This window comes from Callithrix jacchus, chromosome 14, assembly GCF_049354715.1.
Source record: "Callithrix jacchus isolate 240 chromosome 14, calJac240_pri, whole genome shotgun sequence".
Lineage (NCBI taxonomy): Eukaryota > Metazoa > Chordata > Mammalia > Primates > Cebidae > Callithrix > Callithrix jacchus.
In genome coordinates this window covers 88,671,228-88,698,724 of record NC_133515.1, presented here as the reverse complement: position 1 = coordinate 88,698,724, position 27,497 = coordinate 88,671,228, and the positions used below count along the sequence as shown (strand labels likewise).

At 47.1% G+C, this 27,497-nt stretch overlaps 2 protein-coding genes across 10 annotated transcripts in view; one reads left to right on the top strand and one right to left on the bottom strand.

Annotated features, from left to right (window-relative positions):
* The window catches only part of LOC100896839 (glucokinase regulatory protein), a 54,810-nt gene extending 38,860 nt beyond the window's left edge, over positions 1–15,950 (top strand). For 3 of the 4 annotated variants that reach the window (XR_004733927.3, XR_004733930.3, XM_054244393.2), the window contains 2 exons: positions 13,488–13,573; positions 15,816–15,950. The gene's annotated coding sequence lies outside the window, so the exon portion shown is untranslated. The remainder of the gene's footprint in view (positions 1–13,487; positions 13,574–15,815) is intronic. The other variant, XR_013526727.1, reaches the window with a different exon arrangement.
* ADGRF3 (adhesion G protein-coupled receptor F3) overlaps positions 11,330–27,497 on the bottom strand; it is a 37,211-nt gene continuing 21,043 nt past the window's right edge. For 2 of the 6 annotated variants that reach the window (XM_054244391.2, XM_078349710.1), the window contains 13 exons: positions 21,177–21,243; positions 20,629–20,772; positions 19,989–20,162; positions 18,905–19,123; positions 17,495–17,704; positions 16,849–16,992; positions 16,467–16,663; positions 16,035–16,214; positions 13,782–15,164; positions 13,312–13,353; positions 13,159–13,221; positions 12,645–12,700; positions 11,330–11,847 (listed from right to left, as the gene is read on the bottom strand). In XM_054244391.2, coding sequence (XP_054100366.1) covers positions 11,823–11,847; positions 12,645–12,700; positions 13,159–13,221; positions 13,312–13,353; positions 13,782–15,164; positions 16,035–16,214; positions 16,467–16,663; positions 16,849–16,992; positions 17,495–17,704; positions 18,905–19,088 — 2,484 coding nt within the window. In that variant the 5' untranslated portion in view covers positions 19,089–19,123; positions 19,989–20,162; positions 20,629–20,772; positions 21,177–21,243 and the 3' untranslated portion in view covers positions 11,330–11,822. Of the gene's footprint in view, positions 11,848–12,644; positions 12,701–13,158; positions 13,222–13,311; positions 13,354–13,781; positions 15,165–16,034; positions 16,215–16,466; positions 16,664–16,848; positions 16,993–17,494; positions 17,705–18,904; positions 19,124–19,988; positions 20,163–20,628; positions 20,773–21,176; positions 21,244–22,603; positions 22,704–27,497 lie in introns of those variants that run through there. The other 4 variants (XM_078349707.1, XM_078349708.1, XM_078349709.1 and 1 more) reach the window with 4 other exon arrangements.

The following is a 27,497-nucleotide window of genomic DNA, read 5'->3' as shown; positions in this document are numbered from 1 at the left end:
ATTCTGTACTAGACAGCCTGAGGCATATATATGTATATGTATATATGTATGTGTATATATATACACACAAATATAATACTGTATGTTATTTAATGTCCACAAAAGCTCTATGAAGTAGACACTGTGAGCCCCATTTATAGAGGAAATTCAGGTTCAGACTGACTACCAACCTTCCCAAGATCACACAGTGGTTGAATGGCAGCCAGGATCAAACTTCTCACTGTTCTCTGCTGTCTCTGTACTAGCTGGATTCATCACCATTCGTTGCTCTAATTGGACTTGTTTTCTTTACAGGGCCATGCTATGATAGTGGAGGCTTACCCAAAATAATAGATCCAGACGTAACCTGAAGTTCTGTGCAGCACTCACACTAGGCAGTGCCATTTCAATGCATTACTAAGTGACATTTATAGTTCCTAGCGCCCTTAGGAAAACAATTCTTGTGGCCTTCTGTTAAATACTTTGGACTTAAGCCTTGCCAGTGTTCTGAGCTTTTCAGTAATCAGTTTACTGCTCTTTCAGGGATTTCTGAGCCGCCAGAAGCTCACACAGAGATGTGTGGGTGGTTGTGGTCTCTGTTGTCAGTAAAGACTAAATGAGGGTTTGCAATTGGGAAAGAGGTCAGCCGAGATTTGGAAATTGTCTTTGTAATATTTGCAAATTATACTTGTTCCTGTCTGTGTACTGAAGATAAGTGTTCTCTATAAAATACAAACCAATGTGCCTAAATTAACTTAACTGTAGAAAAATAATTGAGAATCTAAACATCACTGAAAACTTACAAAAAAATGTTTAGATACATAAATATCATGGTGGTCAACCTTAATAAAGTGGAGAAATATTGGAGAACTCTGCCTCATTTTTTATTGGTCAGGGGAGGGAGGTTCTCTTGCCTTAGGACCAGATTTTCCCTTGAATTACTCATTTATTACTTCTAACTGTTTTGGTCAGTGGCTTGGCTGCTGGGAACATAAAGACAGTCCTGTTTGTATTTATTTATTTATTGAGACAGACAGTCCTGTATTTATTTATTCATTTATTTATTTAATCAGCCGGAGTCTTGCTCTCGCCTAGGCTGGAGTGCAGTGGCGCGCGCAATCTTGGCTCTAACTATTTTGGTTAATGGCAAGACTGCTGGGAACATAAAGACAGTCCTGTATTTATGTATGTATGTATTGATTGATTGATTGAGACAGAGTCTCGCTCTTACCCAGGCTGGAGTGCAGTGGTACAATCTCAGCTCACTGCAACCTCTGCCTCCCAGGTTCAAGCGATTCTCCTGTTTCAGCCTCCCCAGTAGCTGAGATTATAGGTGCCTGCCACCATGCCTGGCTAATATTTGTATTTTTAGTAGAAATGGTGTTTTGCCATGTTGACCAGGCTGGTCTCGAACTCCTGACTTCAGGTGATCCACCTGCCTTGGGCTTCATTACAGGTGTGAGCCACTGTGCCTGGCCTGAAGTCCTGTTTTAGAATAACACTTTTGTTTTCCCCACAGCTGAACTGTAGTACTTTTATATCACTCTTTGGAGATGCTTCTGTTAGCCAGGATTTAAATAAAGTTTAAAGAAGTTTTTTATTTTAATTAACTACTCTAAATCCTCTCAGATTTTTGACAACTACCCTGTACCAAATAACATGGATGCTAGTGTTTAAAGAAGCAAACACTATCTTCTTTTTGTGAACATTTATGTGACTATTGCTTAGGTCTATGAAAGTTACTAGGAATCAAAAATCACTCTGTAGTTTGGGCCGGAGACCCACTGCTAACCTCTTAAAAGGATATTTGAGAGTCCCAGCATAATTTCCCCAGGGTTTCCTTGGTAATTATAATGTGAGTTTTTAATACCGAAAAGCATTATATTTACATATGTATCACAAAAATCAGGTATAGCTAAGTTAAATATAGAAAAATAAAATACCCCTGTGACCTTAGGTTGAAGGGAGAGAGATTTCTTGAAGAAGACATCAAAAGTACTGACATGAAAGATGTATAACTTTGCCGGTGTTGAGATAACAAGTTTTGTTCATGTGATGATACAGAGTGGTGGAGAAACAAGCTAAAAGTGGAGCATATATTTACAGTAGATACAGCTGTAAAAGGATCCGGGACGGCCTGGCACAGTGGCTCATGCTCCCAGCACGTTGGGAGGCCGAGGGGTTGGATAACAAGGTCAGGAGTTCGAGACCAGCCTGGCCAATATGGTGAAACTCCATCTCTACTAAAAATACAAAAATTAGCCGGGTATGGTGGTGGGTGCCTGTAGGCCCAGCTACTTAGGAGGCTGAGGCAGAAGAATTGCTCAAACCCTGGAGGCGGAGGTTGCAGTGAGCTGAGATCACGCCACTGCACTCCACCCTGGGTGACAGAGCAAGACTCCATCTCAAAAAAAAAATTAAAAAAATATATATATGATACAGGATATATAAATAATTCCTAATTCCTATAAATCAGTAAGAGTAAAGACCACTCAGAAAAAAAAAGGCAAAAGACCTTAAAAGGCAATTTTTAGAAAATGATATGCAAATGGTAAATAACATGAAAAGATGCTCAGTAGTAATCAGAAAAAGTAATTTAAGGTCATAATGAGATACACCTACCAGACTGGCAAAAATTAACAAGACTGAGAATTCCAATGTTGATGAGGATGTAGACCAATCAGAACTTTATATGCTGCTGGTGAGAATCCAGATTGGCACAACCACTTTGGAAAACAGTCTGGCATTATCTTGTATATCTGAATAGGACACAGGGTCTGTGACCCAGCATTTCTGCTCTTAGGAATATTCCCTAAAGGAACTTGCACATGAGTCCAGGAGATACGCACAAGCCTGTTCACAGCAGCATTGCTCTTAATAGCGAAATATTGTAAATAACTCATGATCATTGGCAGGACAGTTTCAAAAATGAGCAAAACTATCTAGGATGCCTACAGGCGAGGTAAAAATAATTTCTGAGGCTGGGCACAGTGGCTCACGTTTGTAACCCCAGCACTTTGGGAGGCTGAGGCAGGTGAATCACAAGGTCAAGGGATTGAGACCATCCTGGCCAACATGGTGAAACCCCGTCTGTACTAAAAATACAAAAATTGCTGTGCATGATGTCACCCCTCTGTAGTCCCAACTACTCAGGAGTCTGAGACAGGAGAATCACTTGAACTGGGGAGGTGGAGGTTGTGGCTAGCCAACATCATACCACTGCACTCCAGCCTGGGCGACAAAAGCGAAACTCCGTCTAAAAAAAAAAAAAGTTTCTGAAACAGCTAAGGTAAGGAAAAAGAGACACATCTTCCTTACTGAAGAATTCCAAACAATACACGTAGATACTCCTGACTCCAGGAGGTGGAGCATACCCCTCCTATTTGAGTGTGGACTAGGTGACTCAACTCGAGTGAATACGGTATAGAAAGGGAAAAGGCTGCCTTCCAGTGGAGAAACGGCAAACACCAGCTTACCCAAGGTTAACATCATCAGCGCTGCCATGTGGATGCACGTGCCTCCTAAGATGTAATCAAGGTACACTTCACCTCTGTGGTGTTCCTTCCAAATGCCCATAATCCAGTCGAATCATGAGAAAACAGGCAACCCCAAACTGAGGGCCAGTCTGTGACATACTTGACCAAGACTCAAAACCTGAAACTATCAAGGTCATAAAAAGGAAATACTGAGATTTGTCATACATCAGTGGAGGCTAAGGAGACATGACAGCTGAATGTGATGTAATATCCTGGACTAGATTCTGAAACAGAAAAACTCATAGAAAACTGGTGAATTCTGAATAAAGTCTGGAGTTAATAGTTGTTTTTTTTAAAGCCTAGAAATAAATCCTCACATATGTAGTCAAATGCTTTTTGTTTTGGGTGGGGGCGTGTTTTGGGACAGAGTCTTGCTTAATCTCTCCAAGGCTGGAGTACAGTGGTGCAATCTCAGCTCACTGCAATCTCTGCCTCCCAGGTTCAAGTGATTCTCCTCCCTCAGCCTTCCAAGTAGCTGGGACTGCAGGTGCCCACCACCATGCCTAGCTAAACGTTTTTGTGTTAGTAGAGATGGGGTTTCACCATGTTGGCCAGACCAACATGATCTTGAACTCCTGGCCTCAAGTGATCCACCTGCCTCTGCCTCCCAAAGTGCTGGGATTACAGATGTGAGCCACTGTGCTTGGCCATCAAATGCTTTTTGACAACAGTGCCAAGACCATTCAATGTGGAAAGGACAGTCTTTTCAGCAAATGGTGTTGGGAAAACTGGACATCCACATGCAAAATAATGAAGTTGGACCCTTACCTTACACCATATACAAAAATTAACTCAAACGGACCAAAGACCTAAAGAAAGATAAAAGCCACCAGGCTCAGTGGCTCACGCCTGTAATCCCAGCACTTTGGGAGGCCGAGACAGGTGGATCACAAGGTCAGGAGATCGAGACCATCCTGGCTAACACAGTGAAACCCCATCTCTACTAAAAATGCAAAAAATTAGCCAAGAGTGGTGGCACACGCCCTTAGTCCCAGGTCCATGGGAGGCTGAGGCCAGAGAATCACTTGAACCTGGGAAGCAGAGGTTGCAGTGAGCCGAAATGGGGCCACTGCACTCTAGTCTGGGTGACAGAGGAGACTCCGTCTCAAAAACAAAAAAAAGATAAAAAGATAGAAAGATAAAAGCTACAACATAGTTTTATAAAGTTTTATAAACACTTAGAAGAAAACATGGGGGAAAATACATGACATTAGATTTGGCAATGACTTCTTGGATATAATATCAAGAGCATAGGCAACAAAGTAAAACAGATTAAATAGGATTTCATCAAAATTAAAAACTGCATCAAAGGGTGCAATGAACAGATGAAAAGGTAGCCTATAGAGTGGGAGAAAATATTTGCAAATCATGTTTCTGCCAAGGGGTTAATATTCAGAATATATAAATAAATAACGTTCACACCCAGATGACCCCCATTTAAAAATGGGGAAATAATTTGAATATCTTCATCTCCAAAGAAGATGGCCAATAAGCACAGGAAAAGATGTTCAACGTTACTAATCATGAGGGAGATGCAAATCAAAACCAGGAGAGACCACTTCACAGCCATTTATCCGTTAGTATGCTTACTAGCAAAAGAACAGAAAATAGCAAGGGTTGGTGAGGATGTGGAGAAATGGAAATTCTTTTTTTTGAGATGGGGTTTCACTCTTGTTGCCTAAGCTAGAGTGCAATGGCCTGATCTCAGCTCACTGCAACCTCCACCTTCCAGATTCCAACAATTCTCCTACCTCAGTCTCCCGAGTAGCTGGCATTACAGGCATGTGTCACCATGCCCGGCTAATTTTTTTGTATGTTTAGTAGAGACAGGGGTTTCACCATGTTGACCAGGCTGGTTTCAAACTCCTGACCTCAGGTGGTCCACCCACCTCAGCCTCCCAAAGTGCTGGGATTACAGGCATGAGCCACCATGCCCAGCAGAAATGGAAACTCTTTTGGGCTGTTCTTAGGAATGTAAAATGGTGCAGCTGCTATAGAAACAGCATGACAGTTCCTACAAAAATTAAACAGAATTACTCTATGAGCCACCAATTCCACTCATGGGCGTATACCCAAGAGAACTGAAAGCAGGGTCTTAGAGACATATTTGTATTTTTACATTCATAGTAGCATTAACCACAATAGCCAGAAGGTGGAAGCAACTCAAATGTCTGTTGATGGATACCTGGATGGACAAAATACAGATAAATTGGTATAGACGTACAAGGGAATGTGACGCAGCCTTAAAAAGGAAGGCAATCCTGTAACATGCCACAACGCAGGTGGACCTTGAGGACCCTATGCTGAGTCACAAAAGGACAAATTCTGTAGGATTCCACTGACATGGGGGACCTAGAGTAGTCACATTCACAGAGACAGAAAGTAGAATGGTGACTGCCAGGGGCTGGGGGCCAGGGACATGGGGAGTTGTTGTTTTCGTGGATACAGTTTAGTTTTCAAAGATGAAAAGTGTCCTAGAGATTGGTTGAACAGTAATGTGAATGTACGTTACTAAACTGTACATTTGAAAATGGTTGCACTGGCTCATGCCTGTAATCCCAGCACTTTGGGAGGCCGAGACAGGAGGATGACTTGAGCCCAGGAGTTTGAGACCAGCCTCTACAGAATTTGCCCTTTTGTGACTGGCTTGCTTCACTCAGCATAAGGTCCTCAAGGTCCACTCGTGTTGTAGCATGTCACAGGATTGCCTTCCTTTTTAAGGCTGCATAGTATTCCCTTGCACGTATATACCACAGTTAAACCAGCTCTAACTGTTAGTACAGCCTCTGCTCCACCAAATCATCATTTGGCAGTAGAGCCTTTTATTTGTCCTCATCTTCTTCATTCAGACTTCAAAAGGTCGGCGCCCCTATTCCCTGCTTATTTGCTTCTAATGGGATCTGATTCTTTTTTTTTTTTTTATTAATTTTTAATTGGATTTTAGGTTTTGGGGTACATGAGCAGAGCATGCAAGACAGATGCGTAGATACACACATGGCAGTGTGCTTTGCTTTTCTTCTCCCCTGCACCCACATTTGGCATTTCTCCCCAGGCTATCCCTCCCCACCTTACCCTCCCACTGGCCCTCCCCTTTTCCCCCCAATAGACCCCTGTGTTTAGTACTCCCCTTTCTGTGTCCATGTGTTCTCATTTTTTCATCACCCACCTATGAGTGAGAATATGCAGTGTTTCATTTTCTGTTCTTGTGTCAGTTTGCTGAGGATGATGTTCTCCAGATTCATCCATGTCCCTACAAATGACACAAACTCATCATTTCTGATTGCTGCATAATATTCCAGGGATCTGATTCTAAGTAACTGCATGTTCTTTCTATATATAGTTTATTGATTTATTCATTCTATTCAGTGCCTTTTATGTGTCAGGCACTATTCTGGACGCTGAGGCTACAGCAACCAGGAAAACAGACCAAAATTCCTGCCTTTTTTGGGATTGAATTACACACACACACACACACACACACAGAGACGTACACAAAAGATGAGATAATGGATATGTTAATCAGCTTGACTTTAATATCAGTTCACAGTGTATATGTAATAAAAGATGCTCATTGTAGAGTAACTCAATATAGAGTAGAAAGAAAATGACTGGGCCCATTCCAGAGCCTCTCCTCCCCTCCTAACCTTTCTCAGTTGTGTTTATTTTCTCCAGGTCTCTCAAATGCTAGTCTTTCTTGAGGAATGAAAAGCAAGGGCACAAGTTTATATTTTTAAATGTGCAAAACATTCAAGAGAACTTTTCCAAAATCATTACCTCCTTCCTTCCTTCCTTCCTTCCTTCCTTCGTTCCTTCCTTTTTTCCTCCCTCCCTCCCTCCCTTCTTTCCTTCCTCCCTCCCTCCCTCCCTCTCTCCCTCCCTCCCTTACTCCCTCCCTCCCTCCCTCCCTCCCTCCCTTCCTCCCTCTCTCCCTCCCTCCCTCCCTCCCTCTCTCTCTCCCTCCCTCCCTCCCTCCCTCTCTCTCTCCCTCCCTCCTTCCCTCCCTCCCTCTCTCCCTCCTTCCCTCTCTCCTTCCCTCCCTCCCTCTCTCCCTCCCTCCTTTCCTCCCTCCCTCCCTCCCTCCCTCTCTCTCTCCCTCCCTCCTTTCCTCCCTCCCTCTCTTTTTCTTCCTTCTTTCAGGGCTGGAGAGCAGCAGCGCAATCTTGGCTCACTGTAACCTCTGCCTCCCAGGTTCAACTGATTCTCATTTTATTTTACCTAATATAAGATACATGCTGGCTGGGTGAGGTGGCTCATACCTGTAATCTCAGCACTTTGGGAGGCTGAGGTGGGAGGAGCACTCAAGTCCAAGAGTTCAAGAACAGCCTGGACAACATAGCGAGACCTTGTCTTTACAAAAAAAGAAAAGGTAGCCAGATGTGGCAGCACGTTCCTGTAGTCCCAGCTACTTGGGAAGCTGAGGTGGGAGGATCACCTGAGCCCAGGAAGTTCAGGCTGCACTTCAGCCTAGGTGACAGAGAGAGCCCCTGCTTCAAAAAAAAAAAAAGTTTATTACAGTTACATATGAGTAAGTCTGAGGGATCTAATTACACACACAGACACACACAGACATACACAAAAGATGAGATGATGGATATGTTAATCAGCTCGACTTTAATATCAGTTCATGGTGTATATATAATAAAAAAAATGCTCATTGTAAAAGAGTAACTCAATATAGAGTAGAAAGAAAATGGCTGGGCGCGGTGGCTCACACCTATAATCCCAGCACTTTGGGAGGCTGAGGCAGGTGGATCATTTGAGGTCAGGAGATTGAGACCAGCCTGGCCAACATGGTGAAACCCTGTCTCTACTAAAACTGCAAAAAAGAAAAAAACCAGCCGGGTGTAGTGGTGCACGCCTGTAGTCCCAGCTACTTGGGAGGTTGAGGCAGGAGAATCACTTGAACCCAGGAGGTGGAGGTTGCAGTGAGCCATGACTGAGCTACTGCACTCCAGCCTGGGTGACAGAGCAAGACCCCGAAGGAAGAAAAGGAGAAGGAAGGAAGGGAGGGAGGGAGGGAGGGAAGGAGGAAGAGAAAGAGAGAGAGAATGAAGGAAGGAGAAAAATCAGGTAGAGATACCCACTGATAATGTTTTGATATCTCTCCTTTTCGAGGCACTCATACCTGTATGGACATATATGTCACCAGGCAATTTAACTTCAAAATGTATTTAAAAAATTTATTTTTCTTTGTTCTGAATTTTAAAATACAACCTTGAAGCAAACTGCAGAAACCTTTTCCTTTACCCTTAAAATAGACTCCACGTCCCTCCCTTTCTCACGGTATATAATCCCTTCACATTTATCTGTTCACTAGTATCCAATTATTGTGCTGCTTAGAAGTTCCAGGGACTAATTTTGAGACAGACCAAGCCTGGAGACCCAGCTGCAAAATGCCAGAGATGACTTCAAGGCGGCTAGTTAAGAACCTGGCCGTTGTGGAGATGACACCAGCTCACGCACCAGGTGGACTGGGACCCAACAGAGCCACCAGAACAAGACACACATACATTGTACTTACCACAATTCTTGAATGTCTTGCTTATCCAGTTTGCCCTTTTTAAACCCCTGCCTTCGCTCCAAAAATTGAAGTGGTTTTTCTAGACGGGAATCTGGCCGCGTTCCCTTTACTAGTTTTTGTTGTCGTTTGTTTTGAGACAGAGTCTCGCTTTGTCACCCACACTGGAATGCAGTGCTGCAATCTCGGCTCACAGCAACCTCTGCCTCCTGGGTTCAAGCCATTCTCCCTGCCTCAGCCTCCTGAGTAGCTGGGACTACAGGTGCCCGCCATCACACCCAGCTAACTTTTGTATGTTTTAGTAGAGACAGGATTTTGCCATGTTGGCCAGGCTGGTCTCGAACTCCTGACCTCAGGTGATCCACCTGCCTCAGCCTGCCAAAGTATTGGGATTACAGGCATGAGCCGCTGTGCCTGTCCCCTTTACTAGTTTTGGAAAATAAAATCACTTTCTTTCTACCAGAACTCGCTCTTGTTAATTGGACGCTGCCATGGGCAAGCATCTGCACCTGCGTTTGGTTACATATGGACCAAAATTGATAGTATAATGTTATTCTGGAATGCTGTTGTTTTACTTAGCTATACAGTCTAAATATGTTTCCCTGTCAGTAGGTGTAGCTATACATCATCATTTTTAATGACCACTTGGTGTTCCTTTCTATGGCATAAACACACTGGAATGCACATCATTTGTGCGTATGATCTATTCACTTGTCCACTCCTTCCCTCCTTCCTTCCTTTCTTCTTTCTCTTTTCTTTCTGGAGACAAGGCATCACTCTTCCCTAGGCTGGAATGCAGTAGTGTGATCACAGCTCACTGCAGCCTCAGTCTCCCTGGATAAGGCAGTCCTCCCACCTCATCCTCCTGAGTAGCTGGAACACAGGCATGTGCCACCATACCTGGCTTTTTTATTTTTATTTTGTAGAGATAGGATCTCGCTGTGTTGCTCAGGCTGGTCTTGAACTCCTGGGCTCAAGTGATCCTTCCATCTCAGACTCCCAAAGTTACAAGCATGAGTCACAGTGCCTGGTCCACTTTTTTTTAAAGCTATCTTTTTAGAGATTGAATTGCTGCCAAGTGTCAGTTTTCTTACCTTTGTGTCCAAAGCCTTTTACAGTCCTGTCATTTTTTTTTTTTTTTTTTTTTGGTGAGAATCAAGTAAACAAGGGCCTAATGTCATTCCATCTGTCAATTCTGTGTGTGGCTTTTTTCTTTTTCTTTTTCTGAGATGGACTCTCGCTCTGTTGCCCAGGTTGGAGTGCAGTGGTGTGATCTTGGCTCACTGTGACTGCTGCCTCCCTGGTTCAAGCAATTCTCCTGCTTCAGCCTCCCAAGTAGCTGGGACTACAGACATGTGCCACCATGCCTGGTGAATTTTTGTATTTTTAGTGGAGACAGGGTTTCACTATGTTGGCCAGGCCGGTCTTGAACTCCTGACCTCATGTGTTCTGCCCACCTGGGCCTTCCAAAGAGCTGGAATTACAGCCCTGAGCCACCATGCCCAGCCTAATTCTGAGTGTTTTTACCAGGAAAGCATGCATTGAGTATGGGCAAATAATTGCAAAGGAAAATTAGAGCACATATATCCACAGAAGTGCACTCAGAAAGGGGACCCCTGATGTTTCTAAAGTGAGAGCATATTATTTGAATTTGTAACTGAAATAAATTTTTGTAATTTATAAAATGAAAACTGTAACTGTCAATAAAGTGAAAGTGAAATGAAGTGGAAATGAGACATGCCTGTGCTGTGAGGCAGAGCCTGCCCTGTCTTAGTCACCACCTGCCTCCTACAGGGCTGGAGCGAGTGTGAGGCCTATTAGAAACACCACAATGGGCCGGGCGCGGTGGCTCATGCCTGTAATCTCAGCACTTTGGGAGGTTGAGGCAGGCAGATCATGAGGTCAAAGATCGAGACCATCCTGGCCAACATGGTGATACCCCATCTCTGCTAAAAATACAAAAATTAGCTGGGGGTGGTGGCATGCACCTGTAGTCCCAGCTACTCGGGAGGCTGAGGCAGGAGAATCACTTGAACCTGGGAGGTGGAGGTTGCAGTGAGCCAAGATTGCACCACTATACTCCAGCCTGGCAACAGAGCAAGACTCTGTCTCAAAAAAAAAGAAAATAAAAGAATGGAAACACCATGATGGGCCTGCTGAGTTGCTGGCTTCTCTCCAAAAGTATAATGAATCCACTTATAGAAACATTTGGGCCAATTTATACACAATTAAAATATTCACACTAATCATTAAGTGAAGGCATTGTGTTTATAAGAAAGGTATTTTCAATGGCATATGATAGCATATCCATTTTTTATTTTAACAGAAAATGCCCCATCCCATTTTATTTAAAAAAATCCATGAATTGCATAGTTAACAAAGACCGATTCATTAGACTTTTTCATTTATCTAGTTTAAAAATTTCTCAGAATCCCGTCATCTTCCTCTTGTGAATTCCATAAGCCAGATAGCTATCTTGGTGTCTTCAAAAATATTTTTTCTAAATCTATCTTCTTTATATCTAGTATTCATTTTCAAATATCAATTAAACTTCATTAATTGACATAAATTCATATTAAACTTTAAATTTTTATAACCCATTCTTACAATGTGCTCATATGAATGCCTGTTTCTATACATGGATATGGTTATTAAACTTACACTTTATACTGATTTTTTTAAAGGTTAAAGAAAGAGGGACCAATTAGCTTCATCTTTTCCTAAACTGGAAAAGAGACAAATCAAATTCTGCCCTTCGTCTCCAGTGTTTGGAAGATCAGAAGTTCCTGTCAATTAGTCGTCCTTTCTTCATAACTATTGAAAAAGAAATAATCAGAAATCACTGAATAGGTCAATTAAAACCAATTTCATCCAATCTATTCAAAACATGTACTGTTGTAGTTTAAAACTGGTTGAGAAAGTTTCCTCGTAATTATTCTGCACTTTAATATCTGTTGAGAATTTCTGGTGCAAAGGCAGGCTTAGCTAGTTAGCCTTTAGCTAGTTTTTTCTGCTATTCTTGCTGGATACTTAGAAATGAGAAAGGGTGAGCTGTAAGATAAATAAGTGTGACTAAGGGAAATATAAGCCTGCCTTTTTCAAGGGCTGAGCTCTGGGAGGAGGGAAGAGTACACAGCATCAACTCCTTTGCAGGAACATGGCTCTGTGTGTGGTTCACGCTGAAGCATCTGACTTCCTGTGAAAGAGCTCGGGGCTGGTGAATGGATACTGAGCCCAGCTTCTGCAGGCTGCCCTCCCCTCTGGATACCAAGCCCACCCATGGCAATCCCTTTGAGGCAAGATTCTCATGATAATTAAAAGTGTTATCACGTGAAAAGGAATTTTCAGGAAAGTGAGTCAAGGACTGGTGGTGGTGAAAGTCCCTTAGCTTTCTTGGGAAGCAGGAGAAGGTGCTATGCCTTCTGCTCTCCAACATTTCCACCGTCCCCACCCATCCAGCACTGGCTACCCTGAAAACCTGTTTCCTACCCTTTGGTGTGGGCTGGGTACGGAAAGAGAAGGCTTCTGTCCAGAACTTTGCCAGGAGGCCCTTTGCCACACCATCCTCAATCCACCCTGCTTAGGCTGCCCTGAGAAAGCTGAGTTCTCACCTGGCAGTGTCACTTCCGCCTTTACTGTGTTCCAAGATATAGCTTTCATTTGTGGCCTAGGAAGGGGTGGAAAGGCCCAATTGCAGGGCAATTATTCTGGTCAACTCTCCCTTGAAGAGGTTGTATCTGTTTTTACTTTCTCAAATGCACTCCTGCCTGGGCTACAGGAATCCTAGAAATTGCGCTCTCAGCTACAATAACTCCTGTGAGTACTGATCCCACATTTTTCCTTCAAATGCTAACTGGAGGCAGATTTTCAGATGGAAAAACCAGAGGCAAGAGAGTCAGCAGGAGTCCCGATGATAATCAGGAACCCAGGAACCCTATTCTGACGGCTCTGACCGGGCTGCTTGCTCCACCGGTGGGAAGCTGGAACCTGAAACCTGCTCATTCTAAAAACCAACCCCAGTCTTCTCTCAGCTTCTGGCTGTGCCCATGTCTTCTGGGGAAGGCCATGGAACACCTTCTGACATGCTCTCAGAGGAGAGCTGAGGATCTGAAGCCAGGAACTCACCAGGGAGATGGTGGTGTTGGGGGCTTGGGCGTGGCAGAAGCGTTTGCGCAAAGCTTCTTGTACCTGTGGGAGGCGTAAATGCTGTGCTTATGCCAGCCACAGCCCCAACCTGTGGGCTGCAAGTGAGGCAGGGGGTTAGGTGGGCAGACTCACCTTCCTGTCCATGAGGCAACCAAACAATAGGATGAAGACACCCTGAGAAGAGGAACATGGGGGTAAGCTGGTCAAGGAGGAAGGGATCCACCCGAATCAGCGTGCTCCTTCTGTCCTCCTGTGTAATTCACATCCTAAGGCTTCCCGTCTCAATTTTCCTGTTACCACCATTTCAGGTGCTTTTCTTATTGTTGCGATTAGAAAAGGGACACCAAAGGATCGGGTACTGACAATTTCCTGATTTCTCCAACATTTTTTACAGGTAAGAAAACCACAGCTCAGAAAGGTTATGTAATTTGTCCAAAGTTATCCAGCCAGTGCTCGGAGGAAGTGGGATCCACACCTAAGCCTTCTAAAATTCCTGAACCTATGTTTCTTCTGCTCCACCTGGGTACCTCCTAGAGAAGGGATCGGCCATGACTTAGACCATCTAAAAAGGCAAAAAGCACAGCCACCCCCCTGTCACCTACCTGGAAAGTGTTGAGAATGGTGAAGATGTAATGAGGGATCGTGGAGACTTCCTCTAACAGAGTGGCCAGGCCCAGCCCCCAAGTAAGGCCAAAGATGGGTGTGAGAATGAGCAGGGCTTTGATCACCCCCAGCAGGGCTTGGCGCTTCTCCGCTGGGGGTCCCTCTGACAGCGAAGGTCTCAGCAACTTCAGCAAGGCCATGGCTAGTACCAGTCCATTCACGCCTACGATGGCCAGCACTGGCCCCACGAAGGTGTAGAACGCTCCTCCCTTCCCATCCAGCCAGCATTCCCCCTCCCTCAGGTACTGCCCTTGAGGGAGGTAGAGCCCCAGGGTGACACCCGCAAACCCCAGTGGGCACAGGTAGCCCAGGAGCACCATCAGCGGGAGAACTCGGTGCTTGGGCAGCTGGTGGAAGACAAAGAGCAGCTGGTGGGCCAACACCAGGGCCTGTGCCAGCATCCAGAAAAAGGTGGCCAGGTAGAGGAAATGACAGAGGAAGGCGGCAGCAAGGCAGAGTGGGCTGCGGGGCCCAGGAGGCAGCAGGGGGGCGCCCAGGAAGCAGGTGTCGGCAGCCAGCAAGCAGAGCACCATGTTGAGCAGGGCAGCGTGGCGGAAATAGGCGACTTTGTTCCGCACCACGACTCTCCACACCAGCCGGTACACACCCAGGCACATGAGCAGCGCCAGGATGGAAGCCCCCAAGCCCACCTGAGTCAACAGCGCCAGGGCAGGTTCTTCCGGAGCAGCATGGGGGGACATGAGGACGGAGAAGGCAGTGAAGTGCTGGCAGAGGCACCGAGCAGTGGGGCTGGCACTGGCCGCCTGTGCCTGGCATCCTTCTTTGGACCAACCCCCCTTGCCCTGGAAGAGACTGTGATCCCAGAAGACACAGTGAGGGGAACCATCTGTGTTCCCAAAGTTCATGATGACCTCTCCCTGGCTGAAGGCCCTGTCACCTGCCATGATGGAAATGACAAGGACCAGGCCGGGAGTGGCATAGAGGGAATCCCCCAGCCCTTGTCCATAGTTTGAGGGCAGAAGGTGGTCCAGCTTTCGCAGCACCAGGCTAGTAATACTTATTTCCGTTCCGTTACGGACCAGTGGGGCCAGGGAGTGCCCGGGAATCTGTGCCTGTAGCGGGGGCTGAGTAGAGAAGGAGATGCTGTAGTCAGCAGGAAATGTGGGTCCGAACAGCTGGCTCTGCAGCAGCACATTGGGCAAGCTGAAGGCGAAGGGCTGGTCCTGCGGACGCAGGCTGCACACCAGGGTCTCCACCGCCAGCAGGAGAGTTGAGCCTGCCCAGGGCTTCCGGGCTTGGGCCAGGGTCCACAGAGAACCGGTATCCATATCTAGGACCTTGTCTGTGGTAATCAGGAGATTCTGCGGCGCCCAACAGAAAGATGAGCCCCGTCTGCTGGCGCCCATAGCACTGAGCCGGGGCAATGAGAACTACAGACCCCAAAGCTTCCCTCCCCAGTCCAGAGTATCACCTGAGGTTGGACAGAAAAGGGAGAGAAAGACAGGTCTGTCCAGGGAGACTTTCCTGATGGGAAGAATGGGGATCTGTTGGGCCAAACACCTGGGGGCATCTTTAAGAATCTGTCCCCTGACTGCACCCAGCCCCTCTGCTGAAAACCCTTCTTCCCCCTCCATCCCTTGGGGCCACCCAGGTTCTAAGAGGGGACTTCTCCTATTCTTTGGCCCCTCCAAGTCTGCAAAGCTAGGAATGGTGACTGTGGTAGAGGGCATGTGTCCTGGAGGTGAGGCCCACAAACATTTCTGTGCATTCACAGATGCTGTGTATTCCCAAGTGTGAACAGTGTGACATATCATTGCTCTTTGTTACACTTTTGGCTGCAGCTTGTGGGTCACCAACGGATGCTCATACTGAGAGCCGTTTTAGGTGAGCCCAGCCACACCAAGCACACTTCAGCATCTCCATGGAAACCTCCTGTCTGTGTCATAGCCACACATCTGCATGCATACACATGCCTCAGGCCTCATGTCTCCACACTCTTTCCTGCCTTCCAGCCCCCATGTGCTCCCAGCGCCAGGCCTTCTCCAATCCGCAGCCTTGGAAACTGCTGTCCAAGAGGAGAAATGGACCAGGAGCAGACCCCTGGACTTTGGAGAGCTCTGCTGCCCGACAGCCCATGGTGATGTCAGAGGGTCAGAAGTGCCCACAGGTGAGGATCCTCCACCCCCCACTCCACTGCCCAGCTAGCCCCCACTATGGCTCAGAGATCTCACCTTCAGGACACTGCGGTCAAGCTGTATTCTGGCCTTTGCCACCACGTTGGCTAGGTATTTCATGGTGCTCAACAGGATCAGTAAGTCAGAGGGTGAACTTGCCTCTGCCGCTTGCCCTGGCAGCTGTGCCAAGATCTGTGGCACCTCCTCAGCAGGCCTGCCCTGGCCTGCCTGCAGCAGCTGAGACAGACGAGACAGCAGGAAGCAGGACACATGGTGGAATTATGGTTTGAGAAGGGCATCCCAGCCCCATGGAGATTGCTGGCCCCCTCGGGCCCTCCCACACCTACTTCCTGACTGCTTGGCTCCAGCTCAGAAAAGCTGAATAGCCTGTGGGCTGGGCCTCAGGGGGAAAGGGTCTGCAAGCTGGGTCCTAGAGAGGCTGAGGTGGGCCATGGAGGGAGCATGTGGGCAGCAGGACAGAAGCTTCACCTTGGCTCTAGCGAACAGGGCCAGGAGCCTCGTATCTGTGCAGCTGCTGTTAATGGGCCCCCAGACTCCATCAGCCCTGCAGAGCCGCCTCACTGTGCCCCTCTTGCTCTCAGGACATGGTGCCTGTGCCACGTGGCCAGCTTTGGTGACATTCCAGGTAAGCACCGAGAAGTCCTCAGGGCAGGTGATGTCTCCATCTGAAGAATGACGAGTAGGGGGTACTCAGCGTTCACAGCCTCACCCAAGCCTCTCCTTGGGCAGGAGTCTGTGCAGGCCCCGGAGCCCAGTTCTGTTGCCCAGGGCAGGGATGCACCATGCAAGAGAGCCCTGCTGCCAAGGCAAGCAGCTGGGGCCGGCCCACTGGACCCCAAGCCCTACGCACCCTGGATGATGGTGATGTAGATGGGGACCCTGAGTGGAGCCAGGCCTGGACTCTGCAGGTCACAAGTATACGTGGTGTCGGCTGCCGGGCAGCGCTGAACAGCCAGCACAAAGCACTCAGAGCCCGACTCATTGAAGGAGAAGGCTGAGGGCAAAACGAGAGAAGGGAACTGTCCCTGGGCCAGGGACAGGCCTGGAACCCGGCAGGCTCCCACACGCTGTTTCGGTCTTTTTAGCAATTCAGAAACAGGGAAGCAGTGGGGAAGAGCTAAATGCTGTGTCAGCTCCACTTGGACAGTGGGAGAGAGCTTGGATTTTGCTGGAGGGGTAGGGGGTCTCTAACAAGCTCTAGGACTCAGTTTCTACCATTTCCTCATTTGTAAAATGGGGACTATCATCAAACTAATTCCATAGAGAGTTAAATGAGGCTGTGTAGATGACAGCATTTTGCAGAAAGTTTTCTCTGCGCGTGTGATTATGTGATGGCAATAGACGTGGGATGGCTCTGATGTGGTTGGAAATGGCCTGGGGCCCCATTCTCTGGTTGAACTGTGGCCTGTTTCTCATGAGCTGAAGACCCAGCTTCCTGGAGGAGACTAGCTGCCCCCTGGTCCCTCTGACCCCTGACTGCTGTCCCCTTCTCATACCTCTGCTGCCCTCTCCGGGGCTCCAGGCCACAGTGTAGACCAGGTTTGTGCTGGGGATGCAGCAGCTCAGCTGGAAGCCAGGGGAGGTGGCACAGGAGATGGACAGCCGGACTGGAAGTCGAGCCACATCTGTCGCCTTCAAAGTCACCTTCACCACCTTGTGCAGGCTCCACCTGAAGCCCTGGGCCTCGAAGCAGCTCATGTACTCACCTGCAGACACGCGTCGGCTGCACACTGGGTTTCCTCCAGGCCCCCCTGCACCACAGAGTCTCTGCCGCTTTCCATACCACAGCCTCGCTCCTGTCCTCTGCCTGCCACCCAGTGCTTAAAACCAGCAAGAAAGATCCCGGGGTGGCCCCTTTAGTGGACATTCCCTGTCCCCAAGAAGGATTTCTAGGAAGTAGAAGAGATTTCTAAAAGAGATCTTTTTATTTTGTATATATTTATTTTTTGAGACAGAGTTTTGCTCTGTTGCCAGGTGCCAGGCTGGAGTGCAGTGGCGTGATCTCAGCTCGCTGCAACCTCCACCTTCTGGGTTCAAGCAATTCTCCTGCCTCAGCCTCCCGAGTATCTGGGACTACAGGCACATGCCACCATGCCCAGCTAATTTTTGTATTTTTTTTTTTTTTAGCAGAGACAGGGTTTCACCATGTTGGCCAGGATGGTCTCGATCTCTTAACCTCATGATCTGCCCGCCTCAGCCTCCCAAAGTGCTGGGATTACAGGTGTGAGCCATCGCACCTGGCCAAGATCTCTTTTGTTATCAGCACAAGCCCATGAATTCCAAAATGAACCCCTCTCCCCAGAGCAGATGCCTTCCTGCACCACCCCTGCCATTTTAGCATCTTGAAAAACATGGATCTGTTCTCAGCAGAAATGGAGACCATATTCTCCACATTCTAGTATTTGTTAACAGAGACATTTTTATGAAAAATAACGACATTTTCCAAAACATAATTAGGCAAGTGACTTTGTTTTACATGTTTGCAAATCTGACCCATGTCTGGGTTCTCCCATCTGTTTTTGCATTCAATCTCACGATAGCCATGTAGCCTCTGGAAAGGGCCGTGTTTACCCTCGAGGGAGTGGCAGTGAAAGGGGCAGATGACATCTTAGGATATTAGGACAGTAGTTGTGACTTTGTGAACCCTGAAAAGGGTCTCAGAAGTCCCAGATCACAGTGAAAAAGTTGGCCACTTTTAGAATTTGACACATTGCAGTTTTTTACACCAAGGGATCTCTTAGCCTTTGTTTCCCCAGAATGGTAAATGGAAAGATGAAAAGGCTAAGGAAGAGGCAGAAAGAAAAGAAGGAAAGGGAAGGGAAGGAGACATGGGAGGAAGAGGAGGAGGAAGAAGGGGAACAAGAGGAAAGAAAAGGGAGGCAAGGAGAGGAAGCCAGGCTGGCTACCTGCCCAGTGACTGGACATGTTTGTGATGCTGAGGGCAGCCTGGCCCTGGCTGGAAGTCACAGAAACCTGTGTCCCTGGCTGCAGAAGGATAGGGCTGGGGCTCCTTGGGTGCCTCAGGAACCAGCTCAGGTCAGTGGCCTCCTGGCTCAGAAGGAGAGTCAGACTCAGCGTGTCGCCAGGCATCTGCAGCTGGGAGTTCAGGCTCAGGATCCCGGGGACTGCAGGGAGGCAAGTGACAGGGGACCCCTGGAGGAGGGACTCCTGGCCCTCAGATGCAGCTGAGCAATTGCTCCTCCCCTGACTCTGGAACCCATTCCTCCATACTCCCTCTCTAGCTTTTTTTATTTTTTATTTTTGTCCCTGGTTGGGCATCTGAATGTGGCCTGCTGCAATCCAGCCTGAAAGACTCTATCTGTTATTGGAAAGCAAAGCAAGAACCTTTCTGGTCTATGTCTCTCCCTCCCCCAGGTATCTTGGGGCTGCTGGAGCTGCTTCCTGCCTCCTTAGGTAAAAAGCAGGGTCATGGCTGGGAGTGGTGGCTCACGTCTGCAATCCCAGCACTTTGGGAAGCTGAGGTGGGTGGATCACCCGAGGTCAGCAATTTGAGACTAGCGTGGCCAACATGGTGAAACTTCGTCTCTACTAAAAATACAAAAATTAGCCAGGCATGGTGGCAGGTGCCTGTAATCCCAGCTATTCAGGAGGCTGAGGCAGGAGAATTGCTTGAACCCGGGAGGTGGAGGTTACAGTGAGCCAAGATCATGCCATTGCATTCCAGCTGGGCAGCAAGTACGAGATTCTGTCTCAAAAAAAAAAAAAAAAAAAAGGCAGGGTTACTCTAGCACTTTCTCTCCTTGTCCTTATGTCTCTGGACGCCCACCCCCACCCCCCGCCACCCCATCATTAGTCTCCCTACACAGGTTCCAAGCTCAGGGCCTGTGATCTGCTATGATGGCTGGCTTTTTCTCCTACCCAGAAGGGCTTGGGCCTGCTGGCCAAACTACAGGTTCAGAGAGGAAGAAACCACTGAGAGCATTTATTTCACTTAAGGCCACTGGTTTCCAAGTTCCCAACCTTCCTCACCAGGTGGCAGCAGCTGGCAGTACCCAGGTTCGGGATGGCTGAAGATAAGGCAGCCACAGGGCTGGTGGTTGTGGGGGCTTTGACAGGGAGGGTGATGGAGGCAGATGCTGGTGTTCCACTGGTACCCAGAGAGGCAAGCACAATAGAAATACCCCTCATGGTTGACATGACACTCTGTGACAGAGAGAAGGGAAGAGGGAGTGGGCAGACTGTCTGACGCAGCTAGGCAGGTAGGGCCAACACCTGCCCGATGCCTGAGAGGCTTTAGGGCTGGGTATCTGGCCCAATCCCCAAACTCCACGTGCCTCAGTCAGGCCCACACATCGGGACTACCCCCTTAGTCAGGACTTGAAGCAGCAGAGGTCACATGAGGCAAGAGAATAGGCTGAAGGTGGAGGTCTGGGCCCTATTGCCTGTTCCTTGGGCCATCAGCCAAAGCTAGAAGATAGGGGGATGGGGCAGGCAGGGAAGGGTCTGTCTGGTAGGGAGGTGAGGAAGGAGCTGGGCCATAGAGAGAGAACCAGGCAGTTCTTCCTCCAGGAAACACAGAGGGGCTCCCAGCATCTCAGGCAAGCTGGCTGCAGGAGGCCCAGGAGCCCATGTTCATTCACTCTCAGACCCCTTCCCACAGAAGCGGTACCTGTTGTGAGTCTGAGGCCAGTGAGAAGAGGCCTTGGAGCAGAGGAAGCTGAGGCAGCAGGGAGATCCAGGGTCCTGGAGACCGCAGGGGGCCAGGTCTTATCTGAAAAGTCCAGATGTACATAGACGGAGACCAGCACTGATTCTACAGGAGCAGAGGGGACAGCTGGCGAGGACAGGCAGTGAGGCCACAAGCCCTCTGGATTCTCTTACCTCACTGGCTTGTCCCAGGAATGCAGGACAGAACCCCTCCCACAGCCTGTTCAGGTGCATAAAGACAGGGCTCAGGAAGGGAACTACTCCCTTAGGCACAGTGCCTTCAGATACACGGCTTCATGCCCTCCGCCCAGCAACGTCTATTTTATGGATGAGGCTCCAAAGACAAAGGAGTTCATCTCCAGGCCTCACTGCTAGAGAACTGGTCACTGACCTGTCTGCGATCAGAGCCAGTCCTCTCTCTCCGCTACCACTCCCTCGCTGCGTCCGCCCTCTCCTCTAAGGATCCTGTGTTCCCACCTCATTCCCTCCTCCTCCTGTCCATCCACTCACCCTCTGCTTCACTCTCTTGGTCCAGGAGCGGCCCAGATCCAGATTTGCCTCCAGCCTGACTCTGTCCCTGGAACAGAACACAGAGGAAAGACCTCAAGTTTCTTCCAAAGACACCTCAGGGGCCAGCCTGGCTAGTCTCAGCCAGCATGACTCAGTCTCAACAGCCTGCTTCCTCTAGGGGTTGCCAGAGATGCAACCCCAGGAGCCCTGTTAGAGCCCACAGATCCCACACAAGACCAGGAACCAGGCACACCCTGGGAAGTCAACATGCTTTGTTTAATTCCTCCCTGAGTTTACCTGTCCCTGGGCCTCTGGGCTAATTGAAATAGCTGGCTCTGGAGCTCCAGCAGTGGGCTGGACAGAGCTGGCTGGGGTCCAGGCACTTGGGGAGCTTATTCCTTCTGTAGGATTTGACAGCAGGGTGAGCAGCCTCTTTCCTTAGTCTTTGGTTCCTGTATATTATTTCCTCACCAATTCTTCCTCTGTCAGGGTGAGGGTGGAGGTCTGGGCCCACACTGTCTGTCTCTTGGGCCATTTGCCAAAGCTAGAAGATAAGGGGATGGGGCAGGTAGGGAAGGGTCTGTCTGGTAGGATGGTGAGGAAGGAGCTGGGCCAAGGAGAGAGAACCAGGCAGTCCTTCCTCCAGGAAATCTGGAGGGGCTCCCAGCGCCACAGACCTGAGCCCTGTCCATATGCACCTGCCTGTGCGTGTGGCTATCTAGCCAATACCAGATAGCGATATAGATAAGAATATGGTTAAGATATGAATATAATCTGGTCACAGAGGCCTTTAGTCCTGGCTACTTGGGAGGTTCAGGTGGGAGGATCACTTGAGCCCAGGAGTTCAAGTCCAGCCTGGGCAACATGGTGAGAGCATGTCTAAAACAAGGTATAGATATAGACAGATTTAGGTACAGATACAGATATACATTTACACGAAGACAGAGATTTAGTAGTGTAGATAGATTTAGGCTTAGAGACATACAGATATAGACACAGGCATGGAGACAGCTATCTGCTGGGGAGAACACAGATGGAAAAGCACCCTCTAGACTCTGATGCCTTTCCTCAGATTCTCTCCCATCCTCTAAGCCAATAGTTCCGAAATCTACAAAGCTTTTCTTTTTCTTTTTCTTTTCAAATGGCCAACTTGACTGGACAAGCCTTTATCCCAAGTGCAGCAGGTGTCATAGAAGTTTACAGGGACTCAAATAAGGAAACAGAAGCTATCCCCCACACCCAGGAGAACAAGACTGAGTTCTCAGAGATCGCATAACAAAGCAGACACTTTCCTTACACACTACCTCCTGTCGCCTCTGCCCTTTCCTGCTACCTGTCCTTTCATTCCATGCCTTGTCTCTCCCAACCAGAGGTCCCCATTGTCGCCTCCGCAGACCCTTCCTGGGTCTCACCCCAGTCTCACTTACGGGTTGGGATGCTTGGACAACTGGTGACCCCACCAGGGGAAGAGCCAGGAGCAGCAGCGGGGCAGCTGAACAGACCATGGCTCAGTGAAGCCTTCCCTGCAAGCCCATGATGCAAATTTCTGCAGGGAAGAGCTGTCGGGGCAGTGTGCAGATGGGATAGGAGGGAAGGCGGGGGTTGGGGGTGGTGGTGGGGGTGGGGAGCCAGGGCTGCAGTTACAGAGGAAGCGCTACAGCCTGAGACTCTGAGTCAAATGAGGATCCAGGTCTCTGGGGGCCACCTGGAGCCCATGTGCTTCAGTGAGAATGGTGCCCAGGCTCCTCTTGGGCTCTGGACCAAAAGCTCAGAGAGCAGGAGAGGCTTAGGGGTTTGAAGTCACAACCAGCAACATGTCAATAAGCCAGGTTCAGTCATGTTCCCAAGGACCTGGGAAATCTGGATTGTTCTGGAACTCCTCAGAAGGTGGATCACTGATTGAAGAGTCAAGGTTGGAAAATAAAAAATTTTTGAAAAAGATAAAAATATGAGAGCTAATTTTTACTCTAAAATAATTTCCAGATAGACAAGAATCTTCCCTTCTTCCCTTTCTCTCTCTCTTCCTTCCTTCCTTTTTCTTCTTTCTCTTTCTTTTTCTCTTTTTCTCTTTTCTCACTCTCTTTCCTTCCTTCCTTTCTCTTTCTCTGTCTCTTTCCTTCTTTCTCTCTATCTCTTTCTCTCTCAATCTCTCGCTTACTCTCACTCTCGCTCTGTTTCTTTCTTTTAGAAACAAGGCCTCCCTCTGTTGCCCAGGCTAGAGTGCAGTAGCATGATCAAAGCTCATGACTGTAGCTCTCCATAGCCTCAAACTTGTGGGCTCAAGCTATCCTCCCACCTTACCGTCCCAAATAGCTGAGATTACAGGTGTGCACCACTGCACTGACCTAGAGTCTTAAATGTAAAAAAGGATCTGAGAAAATACTAGAAGAAATTATCAAGTTATGACATGAAATAATTTTGAAGTGAGAAAGGTTTTTTTAAACAAGACATAAAACTGAGAAGCCAAAAAGGCAATAAATTTGACTGTCTAAAAACTTTTAAGTTTGGCCTAACAAGAATAATTTTCTCAACATAGGACCTTTCTTCTAGTGTTCATATCAATAAGATAGAAAATAGGCAAAAGATGGGAACAGGCAATTCACTGAAGAAGGAATAGAAATAGTTTGATAATGGCTGGGCGTGGTGGCTCACTAACCTCAGGTGATCCACCCATCTTTGGGAGGCGAAGGTGGGTGGATCACCTAAGGTTGGGAGTTTGAGTCCAACCTGCCCAACATGGCAAAACCCTGTGTCTACTAAAAATACAAAATTAGCCAGGGGTGGTGGCGGGTGCCTATAATCCCAGCTACTTAGGAGGCTGAGGCAGGAGAATTGCTTGAACCTGTGAGGTGGAGGTTGCAGTGATCTGAAATCATGCCATTGCACTCCAGCCTGGGCGACAAGAGTAAAACTCCATCTCCACATAAATAAATAAATAAATAAATAAATAAATAAATAAATAAATAAATAAAATAAAAAAGAAATAGTTTGATTGATATGTCTGTGTCCTCTGTTATAATGATCTCCTTGATCCAAGGGACAATGTCTTACAGATAATTATCTGTGTATTACCAATGCCTAACACTGCTGACACATAGTAGAGAATGAATACATGTTTCTGGAAAGAACAAAAGAATGAAGAAACCAATGTATAATAAATGGAAGGACAGAGGTAGAAAAAAGAGAAAAGTGGGCTCAGGAACCAAGAAATTAGCTTGCAACATCAAATATGTGAGCTCAGAGGCCTTAAAACAACAGTGTTCACATTTATACAAATCAAAATAAGAAGATACTATTTCTCACCTGCTAATTTTCAAAATATAAAATATTGATTACATTTAGTATTCAAAGTATAGTTGGCCAGACACAGTGACTCATGTCTGTAATCCCAGCTCTTTGGGAGCCTGAGGTGGGAAGATCACAAGGTCCAGCCTGGTCTTGGCTGCTTGCACCACCACACCCAGCTAATTTTTTGTGTTTTTAGTAGAGTCGGTGTTACGCAATCTTGGCTGGGCTGGTCTCGAACCCAGAAGGTGGAGCTTGTAGTGAGTCAAGATCACGCCACTGCACTCCAGCCTGGGTGACAGAGCAAGAATCTATCTCAAAAAAAAAAAAGAGAAAAAAGAAAAAGAAAAAAGAAAAGAAAAAGAAAGAAAGCTGATGGAGCTGGAGCTGGAGCAGTCCTCCATATTCCACTCCTAGAACATAATTTTCCCTAATTAATTCCTAACTCATCTCTCATCTTAACCACTTTGAGTTCATGACTAATAGTGAGAATAGCAAGGAGAGCAACATATTCCTAGTTCAAGTAAAGCTGAAGTGTCCAAAACTATTGATAGATTTGAGATTTATTTTACACCTTTTAGATTGTTCCTATAATTTTAGAAAAGATTGAAACATTTTTGCATGTGCAGAAGTATCTAGAAAAAGACTGGAGGGAAATGCTGCAGACTTTCCAAAGTGTTGAGTACCCCCCAGAGCCTAGCATCCTGCATTGGAGGCCTTAGGTAATATTGTATCAAATCAATCAATCAATAAATGAAATATACCAAGACATAAACAGTGATTGTAACTAAATGGTAGGACTTGGTATGTTTTTCTACTTTTCTGTATTTTTCAATTTTGTATTCTGCATCAGAAAAGATCTTAATAAAAATATCAAATCTGGCCAGGTGTGGTGGCTTACACCTGTAATCTAATCTCAGCACTTTGGGAGGCCAAGGCAGGTGGATCACCTGAGGTCAGGAGTTCAAGATCAGCCTGGCCAACATGGTGAAACCCCGTCTCTACTAAAAATACAAAAAAATTAGCCAGGGGTGGTGGTGGGTGGCTGTAATCCCAGTTACTCGGGAGGCTAAGGTATGAGAATCGCTTGAACCTGGGAGGTGGAGGTTGCAGTGAGCCAAGATCATGCCACTGCCCTCCAGCCTGGAAAACAGAATGATACTCTGTCTCAAAAAGAAAAACACTGTATATATGTTTATATCAAATTTTACAGTCTTACGGACCAATCAGGTTCAGAGTCCTCTAGACTTGCCCAAGTTTCATGGGGTGTCAGGAAGCACCCACAGGCTGAATCAGGTCTCAGTCATAGAGCGGAGTTCAAGTGAACAGGAACTTATTGCTGTCACCTACCTACTCCCAAGTCCAAAGTGAATCAGTAGGTGATTGGCCTTTGTCCCTCCAATATACAGAATGATTTTTGGAAACGAATAAGTTTTTAATGGCTGGCAGCTTCTCTGAACTCCTAGGTTGCTTCCTGGACACCTCTAAACATGGATTGTGAAGCAGTGCTCCCTTATTTCATTTTTATTTTTTAGAGACAGGGTCCCATTATGTTGTTCACACTGGCCTCAAAGGCCTGGGTCAAAGTGATCCTCCCACCTCAGGCTGCCCAAGTAGTTGGGATTACAGGCATGAGCCACCACTGGACCAGGCCTCCATTACTTCTTCTTCTTTTTTTTTTTGAGATGGAGTCTCACTGTGTTGCCCAGGGTGGAGTACAGTAGTGTGATTTTGGCTCACTGCAACCTCCACCTCCCAGGTTCAAGTGATTCTCCTGCCTCTGTCTCCCAAGTAGCTGGGATTACAAGCATGTGCCACCTCACCCGGCTAATTTTCTATTTTTAGTAGAGACGGAATTATACCATGTTGGCCAGGCTGGTCTCAAACTCCTGGCCTCATGATCCACCTGCCTCAGCCTCCCAAAGTGCTGGGATTACAGGTGTGAGCCACCGCGCCTGGCCTCCATTACTTCTTATAGAAAGTAACTGCTGGGACCAGTTGTGGCAGTTCACGCCTATAATCCCAGCACTTTGGGAGGCTGAGGCAGGTGGATTGCTTGAGCCACAGGAATTCAAGACCAGGGCAACATGGCAAAACCTTAATATGGCAAAACGTCATCTCCACAAAAAATTATCTGGGTGTGGTGGCACATGCTTGTAGTCCCAAGCTATGCAGGAGGCTGAGGTGGGATGATCACCTGAGCCCAGGAGGTCAAAGCCACAATGAGCTGTGATCATGCCACTGCACTGCACTCCAGCCTGAGTAACAGAGCAAGACCATGTCTTAAAAAAAAAAAAAAAAGACAAGAAAAAAGAAACTGCTGGGATTGCTACACATTAATTGCCTCTATGAACCCAACATTGAATCTTGATGTATTTTTTTTTTTAACTTTTATTTTAGTTCAGGGATGAAAGTGCAGGTTTGTTACATAGATAAACTTGAGTCTGGGGGTTTGTTGTACAGATTATTTCATCCCAGGTATTAAGCCTAGTATCCATTAGTTATTTTTCCTGATCCTCTCCCTCCACCTTCTGAAAGGCCCCACTGTGTGCTGTTCCCCTCTATGTGTCCACATGTTCTCATCATTTAGCTCCCATTTATAAGTGAAAATATGTGGTATTTGGTTTCTGTCCCAGTGTTAGTTTGCTGAGGAAAATGGCCTCCAGCTCCATCCATGCCCCTGCAAAGGACATCTCATTCTTTTTTATGGCTGCATAGTATTCCATGGTGTATATGTACCACATTTTCTTTATCCAGTCTCTTGTCGATGGGCATTTAGGCTGATTCCATGTTTTCGCTACTAGGAACAGTGCTGCATGTGTCTATAAAAGAATGATTTGTATTCCTTTGGGTATACACCCAGTCATGGCGTTGCTGGGTAGAATGGTGTTTCTGTCTTTAGGTTTTTCAGGAACTGACACTGTCTTCCACAATGGCTGAACTAATGTACACGCCCACCAACAGTGTATAAGCATTCCTTTTTCTCCACAACCCTGCCAGCATCTGTTATTTTTTGGCTTTTTAATAACAGCCATT